General features: G+C 38.9%; 1 protein-coding gene across 4 annotated transcripts in view; it reads right to left on the bottom strand.

The window, feature by feature from the left end:
* IL16 (interleukin 16) overlaps nt 1-12,996 on the bottom strand; it is a 46,233-nt gene extending 33,237 nt beyond the window's left edge. For 2 of the 4 annotated variants that reach the window (XM_085308727.1, XM_085308729.1), the window contains exon 1: nt 239-971. In XM_085308727.1, coding sequence (XP_085164853.1) covers nt 239-330 — 92 coding nt within the window. In that variant the 5' untranslated portion in view covers nt 331-971. Of the gene's footprint in view, nt 1-238; nt 972-3,410; nt 3,465-12,920 lie in introns of those variants that run through there. The other 2 variants (XM_085308730.1, XM_085308728.1) reach the window with 2 other exon arrangements.
* Nucleotides 12,997-13,518: the final 522 nt, after the last annotated feature.

The raw sequence follows: 13,518 nt of genomic DNA, 5'->3' as shown, positions 1-13,518 counted from the left end.
TTTCTACATAAAATGCCACTGCTGATATAAAAATGGTAGAAGGCAGATTTTTTAAGGTCTCCTCACAGTCACAGCAAAGAAACACAGGCCTGTGAGTTCTAACCAAGCCAGATCCATCATAGAATAAATTCTCAAGATTATATTTTTCTCTTTTTTCCCCCTTATACAAATAACCATGGAGACCAACCAAACTTTGAAGAAAAACAGCAACAGATTATAAATAATTTTCAGTGAGTACCTTTCTGAAAGAACTTTGTGACATTCCTTGAGAAGTGCACAGTTAAGCATGTATCTGAGTTTGTCTGGATTTGTAAAACACAGATTTTGCATGTAGCTTTTTCAGGTGGAGCAAATAGGTCCCTTTATCTGCCAGGGAGAAGTATGTTAGTTTATGCAGTCCTTTCTGGTGTTTTTGGTAAGTGATACTCCTGTAAAAGTTCAAAGATAACTTATTTTCTGTCATACCAGTCCCAATATCGCCCTTCTTCTTAATGTCTCTCTTCTTGAACAAAATCCCCAATGCTTCCCACAACTCAYGTCCTGAGCACTGGAGCTCCTTGGGTTTCCCAGCAGAACACTACTCCATGGCAAYGTTAAAGTTTGAAAGTTTTGGGAGAACATGTCAAATTCAACAGAACTGGTGGGTGTGCTGTCCCTGTCCTGTGTGTCTTCAGGAGTGTCTACTCTCTGTTGTGGGAGAGTCTAACCCTCCTGGCTGGGAATACTGGAACTAATCTCACCAGGCTCCCAGTGCACTGTGCACTCCCACTAGCTCCCTGGCATGAGCAAAGGGTTAAATTGAACTAGCATTTTCTCCTCCATTCTTTTTAGTACACAGCATGTTCTAGGTCCCATGTTTCTTTTTTTTTCTTTCTTTTTTCAGATTAGCCTCTTACGAAAAGCAACAGGATTTTTCACCATGGGCAAATGCAGCCCCAGTGTCGATGGAGGAGTGCCCGGCAGCACAGCCACCAGCCACGCTCCCTTTGTGTGACACAGTGCACACTGAATGAAAGGACGTCTAAACCTATGTGTAAGGATACAGAGGCCAGAGAGACTGGGGGAAAGGGATGACATTGAGTTCAGCTTTGCCACATAGACTTTGTCGTTCACTTTGAGTCTTATTTCACAAGCATTYATCTCTTTCTGTGCAATTGAGAGAAGCTACTTTTCAGAACCTCTGCTCTGTAAGTTATTTTGAGGTACAGAGATGAAAAGTGCTACGTATCACATTATAATAATAATTTTGAGACATAATTCTGAAATAAGGAATTGTTATTGATGAAATTTAGTGTCACAAGTTTGCAATTTGTCTTATGCTTTTCTGTTGATTACTTTGTATTAGTTAAAAGCTGACTGACACTTATCCTACAAATATATAGGGACTTTCAAGGTCTGGGATTTTTTTTGTTTGTATTTTGCTAAAATTGACCATTTAAAGTGTTTTGGCTAGCCCAAAAATTTAGAATATTTTATTATGCATTCACCTAATTGTGGATTTTGAGTWGGGAAATCCCTGTTAGAGTCCCAGTGTATTAAGAAGTTAATCTTGTAAAGCTTGAGGTTGCTTTTCATGTATGTGAAGGTATTTTAGAGGAAGGGAAAAACGAAATCTGTCCTATTAAAACAGAATGCTCTTGAAAAAGCAATATGATGGATAGGACGAGGAGAACTTCACACCTTGCTGACATGTTGGAGTAACTTATGCAAATACCTCCCCCCAGCATCTTGATAGAAAGCAGCAGAGCTAACTTGCCACAGGTCTGTGCAATGTGCATCATTTGAAAGTCTGCATGGAGACTATTGCTTCTTCTGTGTTTCTGGTAATCCCAGTTAGATACTAGCAATTACAATGTCAGAAATGAGTCCAAAATGTACATGCAGACCTAAACAACTTTACCTATGGGGGAGAGGGGGAGGAGTTAGAAGGAAAAGCACTTTTCATTCAAGGATTTCAGTGTCGTACAAAAATTAACTGCACTCTTATGTCCCCTAAGAAAGAGAATTAAATAGAGCCATTAAGCACATGGGTGAGCAGAAGACTAGGTAGTWTAATCACTGATATATGTCCCTCTGGAGACTGGTATGCTAGAATRAAGGGCAGAGATGTCCTTCATCTCAGTCTACCTGAAGCTGCTAAGCTTGAGAGGGAACATTACCATTAGTACTAAATGCTCCAAAAGATGCCTCTCTAACTAATGTTAAGCATCTGGGATGCAGGGACTACATAGAAGCACCTGTTGAAACAGTGAAGAAAACACAGTTAAGTGCACTCTACCATCCCACCCTCCTTGCAATGCCTCCTGAGGAATTCTGCCTTATGCAGAGAGAATACATTTTCTGCCCTGTCACATCAGCTCCCTTCCCCTTCCCTCCATCCCCCCAGAGCTCAACCACCTCTCAAAGACCAAATTTAACCCTGAATGACTTACTTAGTATCTCAAACCAAGCCAGTTGCTGAGCTGAAAATAAACCCAGTAGACCTGCTAACTTCCAGTTAAATACTTGCTCTAAGTATTATATCACAGCCCAAGTCTTAACTAAGGCTGCATCCTTTCCAGAGCTTCTGATTCAGGGATGCTTAAGTGACAGAAATACAGGAGAGACCAAAATCACAGTCCATAAGTTTCCCAATACAAATATCCTGAAATGTCAATTTACAAAGAAAACAGCATCACAAGTGCCAGAGAAGTTTTATGATTCATTGCCATCTTCYACAAAATTTAATTCAAGGTATTGTGGGCATGGACAATTACTTCAAAGTCAATTCTCCAAGCCATTCATCTTTTCTCTTCAGAGCACTCACTGCTTGTCATTTTCTCTTGCCATTCCTATACCTCCAGTGCGCCTGATGGAAGTTGTCTGTGGTTTGTAATGCAAACCAAATGTTCTTTCTCATTTTCTTTTTTTTTCCTCCAAGCTTTATTTTTCCAACTTTAAGTTTAAAAAGCCCTAACTCAAACTGTCTTCTGCAAACAAAATACATAATTTGAGCTGTGCTCATTTGGTTCAGATTTTTGGTTGGTTGTTAAACTGAGCATTTACAAGATGTAAATAATTTGGTGTAGCTCCCAGATTGAATGGTAATACTCTGCTGTTAAACAGGCAGTAGGAGAGTTAGATCTGTTCTTTACTAGCAAGAACAAGACAAGCTTTATATTACTAAGTGCTAACAGCATGATATCTTGCATCCCATTTTAATCTAGATCTTGTGATCTTTGCCATATTCATTACTGAGGAATACTATTACACTGAACTAGTGCAGATGTCTAGGATTCCCAGGCAATAAGAAGAACTAGCGATCTGGAAATTTTCTAATAGAGCAAGGCACTTTTGAAGAGTTGGATTTACTGTTTAAAAAAAAAATCCTATACCTATTGTAAAATAAAGATTCAAAAGGAGGAACTTACAACAGCGAGGCAGACAAACCTGACTTCTGCAGAAGGCTGTTCCTCTTCATAGGCCTGGCAAAAAAAGACAGAGTGAATAATTGAAAACACACCCTCATGATACCACGTGACTCAGTTTCAGTAATTCTGCTCAGTACATTGGAACAGAGCTATTGTTTCCTAATTGAAGAAAATGTCAGCAAGGATAGATAAACAAAAGCAGTGGGATGCAGTATTGGGGAAACTGTTTCCAGCAAGCTTCCAGCTACCCAAGGAAGACAAGACCGTTTAAGGAGTTTGTGTCATTTGTTTTTACCCATCACTCTCTGGTCCTAGGATTGGTGGGGTGCAGGGATGTTAGGCTTGCTGTGAGGGGGAGGAAAATCCGTGCTAATCAAGTGCAGGATTTCCTGCTGGAGGCCGAGGCGGCCAGCATGTTCCTCGTAATTTTCAGCAGATATTTTAAGTGTTAAGCTAATAAGACTTTCATAGGCTACTTCTGTTCCGGGAGCAAAAAATAATAGCAGCCACATTTGAATGCCAAGCCCTTGAAATGGCATGGTCTCTTCAGCCTACTAATGCTTTACACTCACCTCCTTATGGACTGGATTATAACTTAGTGATCCAAAATGATCAAAGACCTGGTAAGTTGTTACACTTTCTGTGGTGCATCCCAGGTAATGGGAACTATGCTTTGGATTCTCAGTTCCCTCTGTTAAGTCTTTCTTTTTCTGCAGGGTAAAGGGTTCACAGTCTGCTATTGTGGCAACCTCTCCCAACCAGCACTGGTTAGCTGCATTGACCAGTGCTGGTGGGAGCAGTCAGCCACCTTTCTGCCACATCCCTAAGCATGATCAGCTGGTTTTCATCTAACACAGAGCTGCTCTTTCCTCGCCTGTCAGTCCTGAGTTCTGCTCACAYACTGGCAAGTCACAATCTTGCTTCAGAAACCTAGTTTCTCTCAGTGAATTTCCGTGACTGCTTTAAGYGTAAGGTAGGCACAAGATACATAAGGAGTTTGTAAATTAAAAAAAGAAAAAAAAAGTTCCCAAGCAAAAGGTATTGTCTCTGAAACAATTAATATTGGTTTATTGAAATAGGGAGGCCTCTTCGGAGTTTTGTCACAACCTATAAATCGTATACTTTTTCTGGAAAATGTAAATAGAAATGTGAATTTTACACCTGGTCCTGTCTGGTCTTGGAAATGGTCAACAAGAGAGACCCTAGGCTTAGACACCTGCTACCCTCTATGTGTTCGGTGGCTCTAAGATGCTCATTTTACTGGTCTGTCACTAAACTCACGAGAGAGAAAAAGAAGGTATAAAATGGGTTTAAAATGCTGGCGTGGTCTCATGTTTATTGGTCTCCTGTGGCCTCTAGATAAAATCTGCCCTGTGAAGACAAACATCTGCCCCATGAGAGGGTCTTACTGGGACAAAAAGCAAAGCTTGCTCTGCACRGTACATCATCTACAGTAGCACTGAAATCCTCTGTCCCTGATAATATAATTGTGGCTAATTTATGTTTTAAGTGTTTAGAAAAAGAAGAGAATTCAGTATTGCTTTCTCAACCAGTAACTTTTCCGGATATCAGGTAGCCAAAGGACATCTAATATAAAGGACCTAGTTTTAACCTAGATCACTGAATGATAGTAAAGATGGAACATTACAATACTATTTTAAATTCTAATTTTGTAGATGAACCATGTTTTGGCACTGAGTAGTGAACACTGGATATCAAGTAGCTTTCCTGGAAAGAAGGAGAATCTGGGAGCTGATTTTGTGTTTTTTTTTGAAACAATTTATCAGTGTATTTGAAAAGAGAGGACAGTGGCCTGATATGTAAATTGGGATTTTACAGTGCTAGTACTGTAAAATGAAATATCATTGAGAAAACAAAGTCACATACTGTTTACTGCTTAACTGTCTTGCACAGTAACATACATACACATGCTTTTGGTTAGCAATAGAGAATTCACTCACACAAAATCTTAACAGTCCCTGAGTTTTGATCCAAACTGATTGAGTTGGAAGCTCAGAAGCATTSGAAAGCTTTTTTTTATTATTATTATTTTAATTTCTTCCCATTGTCACATGTTATTGCACTTCCTGACTATGGGCTGAATTCTGCAGTCCTTAAGCCTTTGGGAGTTTTGTTCATGTAGAATCCGGACTTCTGCCAAGGCTAGCAGCAGAAACACAAATATCACAAGGAGGGACTGTTTTTCATGATGTTTCACTCTAACCTTTTGCAGTTTTTTTTGTCTTCTCTGTACAGTAATTGTCAGTGCCCAGTGGTGAACAGAAAAAACATATGGAAAAAGGAGAGGGAGAGAGAAACTCTGCTGTGCCTGCTGTGTTGTAGTAGTGGTATGCTTTGATACTGGATCTTGTGGTCAGTTTTCATTACTTAGCTCAAAGACRTCATACCAGAAAGGGCACTGATCACTGATCAGAGGCTGGAATTCTGTATGAAAAGATTGAAATGGTGTGGACTCTCTTTTACAGAAAAGAGCTGCCTTGAGAGAGTTTTATGAATTAATAGGCAATATAAGGAAAATCAGCTGAGTTCCCTTACTGTCTTTTGATGAAAGGAACAGGAACAGAAGAATGTAGCAGAAACAAATGAGTTCAAGCAAATAAAAGGAAATTCAATCTACAGCATAACTGATGTGTATAACAAGAAGAGAGCAGAAATCACGAGCCCTCTGAAGTTAGCTATTTTGCCTTTGGTTTCAGTGGCACACAAATTTCGCCCCAAGAGGTGAGTAGATGAAATCAGTATCTGCAGTTAAAGGGAATAACATGTTTAAAGGGTAGCAGCTCTTGCTTCAGAATAAAAGTCAAACTCTACTGTTCACAGGTAGGGTGGTATGTCTGTCCTGGGATGGGGTCATAGTTACCCCTTAATGGACACTTTTTTCTGACATGTGGAGTTAGTCTCTATTGGAGATGGGGAATAAACATAGAGCAGTCACTGGACTAATTTTTTATAACAATTGTTCTCTTTTACCTGACTAAAAGCAGGACGTATCTGGAGCCATAGCAGATAAAGGAAATGATCCATCATTCTCCCAAATTATTTTCCAAGTCCAAAGATAGATTCTGGAGCACAAATATACAGACTAATTCAGTACTAAATGTTTTGCATGTTGCTACTAGTGAAAACCTTTCCCTGAAAAGGAGCGTGCAAACTTAAATACATTAGTACTGGGCGAAGCAAATCTAATGGTGGATCTTAGTCCCAGTTCCAATCTCCACCCAACTCCAAATACTCCATGTATTCATAATGGAGAGAGATGTTCTCGTTTTTGTCCTGTCCTTAAAGCAAACCAATGACGTATTTGTGCCTTAAACACAGTGACAATTTTCACATGTTCCCATATTCCAGACAACAAGTTATGTTGCAGAAGACAGTCATCCCCTCATTGCTGCTAAGCCAGGACTGGATTAGTCATCTGTGCCTTGGGTTTTGCAGCTTCCACTCTGCCCTTCCATCCATCCAAACATAGCAACATAGGAACTGGCACACTTATAAACACAGTGCAGTGTCCTTCTCTAGCAGTGTCCAGAAGCTATTGCTTCAAAAGAATTACCTTGCAAAAAAGCAATTGAGAGAGAGCTTACTTTCAGGAAGAGTTTCCTCCYGGCACCTTCTTGCTTAGGGTAGGCTGGCACTCTCAAGTTTTGTGTGTATTCCAAAATTGCTGAGGCTTTTTACATTATGATTGGATAGTCTTGTTTTTAGCAGAAGCTGCAAACTGCCCATAAGGGATAAGTATTGCATTATGTCAAATTAGGTAAATCTCTTTCTGATTTCTGTCATCACTTAGTACCTAGCTTCTGGAAGGAAGCGTGAAGGCATGTTTTTTTCTTCTAAAGATGAAATGAATCCCGTGTAATGTAACTATAATTTATCCTTTTCTGTCTCCCATTAAATTTTGATTGCAAGAGTATCCAGAGGCAACGAGTTTCGTGTGTTACATGAAAATGTACTTGCTTGTAATTGTTTTAAATTTGCTGTCTCTAAATTTTTTTTCAGTTATTGTACTAAGAAAAATATCCTGATCTKCAAGTCTTTGTAGAGTCCTTTTGTCATTGATCTCTATACATTGATCGCTCTATTGGTATCACCCTCTGTTCCTCAGCTATTTTGAACTTTTCTTCTGCCTCTTCCCGTCTCTCAGCTTTATGCTTCTTTTTGTATGCTTGGATCCTCTCTTCAGGTCCTTTTTCAAAAATCCACTTCCTTTTGTGAACATTTTTCACCTGACTCTTTTATAATGGTATCTAGTTCTGCAGCTGTCTAGACAGTCTAGACTGTTTCTCAGTGAGTTGTCTTCCTATGAAGACAAGTTCCTAAAACTTGTTTTCCTAAATATGTTGTYTGTGTTGCATAATGTGCACTCACACTCTGCATGATTACTGAACTTGTTCCGGTGTCACTGCTTGTTGTTATTATATGCATACAATATTTGGGGTGCAAAAAAGTAGCATAAGTGATCTGCAGAAATATTGCGTGAGGAGCTGGTGTGATTGAAAAAATACAGCACTGGCAGCGTGAAGAGCATTGCTGTGTGTAGCCATGGTACGGTATGTGAACTACAGCAAGCATGATGCTCTTTTAACAAAGTATTTCTGATTGTTTATTATTTTAATATTTTTGTACTCTGTCTGTAGACCATGTGTAAGTAATTATGCTAGGCTTAGAAAAACACTAGAGAATATTTGTCTGAACTATGAAGTTGCTAAGTATCTGGGTACTGGAGGCAAGGTCTATTAATTTTTCAAAGCCATTGTCCAGTATAAAGTTTATAACTTACTGCAGCACCAGAGTAGTAAAAAAAAAAAAAAAAATCATGTGAGCTCTCCTATATAGTGTCATTCTGATTTTAAACCAATATTTTAAAAAGTCATGACTTTACCTCTTTATTCTACATTTCCAGACACATAATGTTCCTTTTTCATCTGACTTTGCATTCCTCTTGATTTATATTCCCCTGAACTGTAGGCTGAAATAAGGGGCCCTTTAGATTGAATGAAAGGGGAATTWTCAATTGCCAACACTATGATTTATCAGGGAAAAAATAAAGAGCAAAAGAAAAATTAACTTACCCTGTTTATGAAAATCACAGGAAAATCTTTTCTGTATTTTTAAATGGCTTTAGTATAAGAGAGGCATTTAGAATTATTGGTTTTACATTTTAATGTGAGTTCAAGGTTGGATTCTATCATATTTCTTTGTACCRCATAGTCTTTTACTCCTTAAACAGACTGATAAGAATGCATGCAAATACTGAAAAGATTAATATATTATAGTCCATCTGAGTACTAGTGGTAGAACTGGTTCCATATTTTAGAGTCTCAGACACCACTTTGTAAGGCCTGATCTCAATCTCACTGGAGTCAGTGACATGTTAGCCTTTAGCATCTCACTGGTAGCATGCATGATTCCATCTCAGATGCTGAGTTTTTTGGTTTTTCTAAGCCAATGTTTGGTGGGGAATTATGCAATATCTTTCTCTTACATATCTGTGCCTGAATAAGCTAAATTGACTGCATTTATGGGAGCAGTTGTCATTTCAGCTGCAAGGCTTTAGTAGCAGCTACTTCTGAGTATCTGTCATTCCAGGTGGCTGGTGGAGGCAAAGCTACTTAATTCAGCTGCTTCTTCTCTGCACTAAATGGATCTTGAAGACCCTGCACATTTCTGCTGCTTGCTTTATCTCAAGTCTATGACAAGCAGAATGAAAYTGAATGGATGGGTTTTATTTGTGGTGTTGAAGATAACAGGATAAAGCTCCAGTGGCAGCCGTCTTGCTCTTAACTTCTACAGTTTCTATAGCTTCTAAACTAACCTGATTAATCATGCTTACCACGTACGTTACTCACTAGTATTATAATTAACAGCAAGGTGAGACAAGATTAGCTTACAGGCTCCTCTTGGGTGAAACAGTATTGTCTGTCACATAAGAGTTTGCAGGGAAGATGCAGAGTGCAATGCCTCTGGTGCTCCATGGGACCCAGCGATACCCCACCTGTAGGTGTGACAGACTGTGCTGGGGTCAGCTTTGGCATCTGGGAGCTGGCTTTTCTCCCACATTTTGAGATCGGCTCACATCTTCCAAGCAGTATCTAATGTTGAATAGCTCCGAGTTAGTGACGGGGAGAACTTAGCYGAGGGTTTCTGACCTTGTATTCTTTTTTCCTGCAGAATCAGTTTTTAAACCCAGAAGAGATGGTTCCAATTAGCTAGTTTGACCCACCTGACAAAGGGAAAATTTTAACCTGTAATTCCTGTAGTGATAGCAATAAATTCTGCTCCAGATAAAGTGTATCTGTGAAAATAAGCATCAAATCTGAATGTAAAGATATTATTCCTCCAGTCCTGAATAACTTGCTCTATCCTCGGATAGTTTGTTCCACTGGTAAGTTACCATTGTTTTTAAACATTACTGTGTTATGATACTCACTTGCATTTATTTCTATATTTGTCCAAGAGCCTTAGTATTACTGTTATGGCATAGTAAGGACCCCTGATCACTTCCCTAGCATTTTTGTGAAGATTAATAAGGGAAGGAAGGGTGTCATAAAACTGTATTGCRTGACCTGATATTTGATAGGTTTTGTATTTTTGTGATGACCTCAGTTCAAACACTGAAAAAATAACTATTATTTCTACAGTACCAGTTGCCCAAGGCTACCAGACAGTAATTAACTGAGCTCCATAGCATTAGGAGAAGGAAGGGATACCTTAATCCATACAACATGTAGAAGAAGGTACAACCCGGATAACAGATGCTGTATTTATATTGCAACTGATGGAGGAGACAAGAGCAGCTRTAAGATTGGATTTTGCTGGAGTTTGTCTGCATCCTGACCACAAGGTTGTCTTGTGAGTAGACCATYTGGAAAGGATGTCTGGGTATTAACAAGATGCCAGTATATCTGGGAGTATGTAAAATGGCGTGTTAAGGCTTACACAGTATTATGTGCCCTAGTCAGTGGTGACAGTAGTCCTGGTCCTGAGGGCAGCCACAGGATACCTGCCACTAGAAATGTGCTCAGAGAGGTCACGTTTTCAAGGGCCCTTTACTCATGGATGCACATTTTTTGAGTAGGAATCCAGAGAAGATCTCCAGAAGAATCAGTAACTAAATCCATTATCTCAGATTAGACTTCCCCCAAAAGAAACAGCCTCTTCTGGAATTTTAGTTCCAGGTGATGGTTCAAAATCAGGTTCTAAGCCAACCATGCAACCAGCATCATAACCCAGGATTTCCAGTCTGATTTTCTTTGTTTTTTCTTCAACAGCTTTTAAGCTGATTATAAATCTTGCCTTTTAATTCATGGAGTGAATCTTGAAAGGTTTGATTCAATTATTCCAGAGATAAGAATATCCAAACTTTTGGGGGTTGCATGTAAGCACAGGAGCTTTAAAACAGCATTTTTCCTATTCTTGAACAAAACAAGGAACGCCAAATGCAGCAACTCATAAAAAATAGTCAGAGGAAAAAAGTGTTAAGGATTTGACAGTATCAGTTTACGTTCACTGTTAATTTGGGGCAATGGCTTGCATATAACTGAGCATTGCCAGCCACATCTGATACACACCACTCAGATATAAGGCAACAGCAATCTCTGCTAGCCCATTTTTGGACAGAGCACTGGAGGTCTTCCAGCTCTGATAGTGACCTCTTGCTTTGAGCTTATCTAAGTTAATTTCCCTGTCCCTAAATCACATTCCTCATCAATGAAAATGAGCTGATAGCTCTCACATTTTTCAGAAGTGTAGGGATTTCTTTGATGAAAAGTACTATAAGACACCTTTTTAATGCAGTGGAGACCAAAGTTAACAATTCTTAGAAAACAGTAAGCATTTACTTGTGTCATTAACTCTGTCCTACATCGACACATCTCATGTTATGCGGAATACATCACATGCCAAGTTTGTTCCATGAGTTAATTCCAGAAACATTGTAGCAGAGAAGCATATAAGTTATTTTACACTATAGAGTAGATTTTATGCTGTAATAAACAGGGCATAATACTGTTAGATTATAAAAACACTAGGCAAGTAAAAGCAGCAGATCATATCCTTGATGATCTCTTACAGCAAAGAGCTGTAAAAGTGATGAAGAGAGGCCATGGTCTGCAGGTTCAGTGCCCCAGCAAAAATTTCAGCAATTTGACAGCCCTGCAGCTTTATGTCGTCTGTTCACAGCTGCAGGACGGGGTGATGGGGGCAGAGGGGAGCGTGCTGGTCCCACCTCTGCCGGGACAGCGGCGGTCCTGTCGGCAGGGAGAGYGGCAAGAAGCTCTCCCGCGCTGACTGCCTCTCCCCAGGGGCTCCTTGCAGGAGGTGTTTGCTCAGCGTGGAGTGCACCAGCTCCTCAGCAAGGGTGCACAGCCAGGATGGGCAATGCCTCGTTAATAGATACACGTTATACTAGCCTGCGTGTTTTTTCTGTAGGCTCATAGCATATGAATCAGTTCCTAATGAGGCTCATAATAAAGGGCACTATTAAGCAAACAGTGCATTAATAATGCTGGCAGGGTTCCGAGTCTACAGATGTTATTTATAGTATATGACTAAACAAATACGTATTCCCTTTGAGGCTGAGATTCTGGACCAATTTACTGATTTCCTGTATAGGCTAGCGCATACAGAGATTCAAGTAAATAGTGCATTTGGACATCTTGCTTGGAACCGTGCTCTGAGCTGCTGATGGATAATCATATTAATGTTTAATTTTAAATTGGTTTGGAAATGTGTATGTGTTTTCAGAGGTTAGATATTCCCCCTATGTAGTTCTCATGGAGAAATATATTTTTCTATATTGTTTCTTTAAATGGAAATAAAATATTTAAAGAATATAGCATGCAGTTACACAGCAGAGTTGAAATGAACAGATAAGTTAGAAACAATTTGGGAAGAAAATGGACTTAGAAAAAGGAAAAAAAAAAAAAGTATTCTCTCTTCTACATCCTGTTTAGAAATTAGTTCCTTTCTCTTATTTATGAAGATTAATTACCAGTGAGAGAGATTTTGTAGATTTAAAAATGCATTTGAGTAATGAATCATTTAATTATGCTTTTGTTTCTTTTTTCTCTCTTGGAACAGGTTTAGAGAGGCCTTCAAAATTACAGAAAGCTACAATCTCACAGAAGTTCCTGGTACACTCTGCTTTTATATATGTTCTTCCAGAAGAAATCTTGTCCGGTACAGCAGAAGTGTCCTAGATTAAGGTACTTCTATGCACAGCATCTCTGCTTTAAGTCATAAGACTGATAATCAAACAACAATAATTATTTCAAATTTCCTATATCATTTAAAAACAAGACATTGATTACACTGGATGCGTGAGCAAAAGCATTAAGGTTTATATTGTAAACACTCTAGGTTAACCTTTTGACTGTTTACTCTTCTCAGTTTCTGAATTACAAACAGTTTGAAAATGATACATATTTACATACAAAAAATGCTGACAGTATGATGCCCAAATAATATGATATTAAAAACATCACTTACCATTGCCAAGTATCTTCTTATGTAAATTCCTTATCATGACTTTGTGGACATGAAATATACAGCAGAGTCACTTCCCAGTGTGTTAAGTACTTGACAAAATAATAAATGCACTGTAACTCCACAGTGTTTGGATATTTGACTGTAACTCCTAAGCACGCAAAGTGACTACTCAATGTAACATTTTTTCCTCAGCAGAAAATGCCTTTGCTATTTGCCAGCAAATCTTTAATGCTTTAGATTGGGTATTTCCAACTACCGCCCTACTTGCTTGGCAGATGTGTATAAAAGAGATGTTATTTCACTGAATCAACCACTGAGATCGTAACCCTTTTCCTGTACCACAAACAGAAATGTAAAACCTCAAACTTTCCTTTTGGACTTTTACTGACTTGTGGCTGTTGTAAGAAAGCAAAACACAACTAGTCGAAGGGCTAATATATGGAAAATGTGTTAAAATGTTTTAGATCATCTCATTGCTTCTAATTCCTGCCACTCATTGGTTAACTGGCTCTTTCTGTGTTTATGTAGTTGCATGGTACAAATACAACACCTAAACTCCATGCCCAAAGTTGAAATGATTCATTTATTACTTCTTGCT

This window comes from Rhea americana, unplaced genomic scaffold, assembly GCF_003343005.1.
Source record: "Rhea americana isolate MKP2758 unplaced genomic scaffold, rheAme1 scaffold_28, whole genome shotgun sequence".
Classification (NCBI taxonomy): Eukaryota; Metazoa; Chordata; class Aves; order Rheiformes; family Rheidae; genus Rhea; species Rhea americana.
The sequence above is the reverse complement of the archived record's forward strand: the minus strand, read 5'-3'. Positions and strand labels throughout refer to the sequence as shown.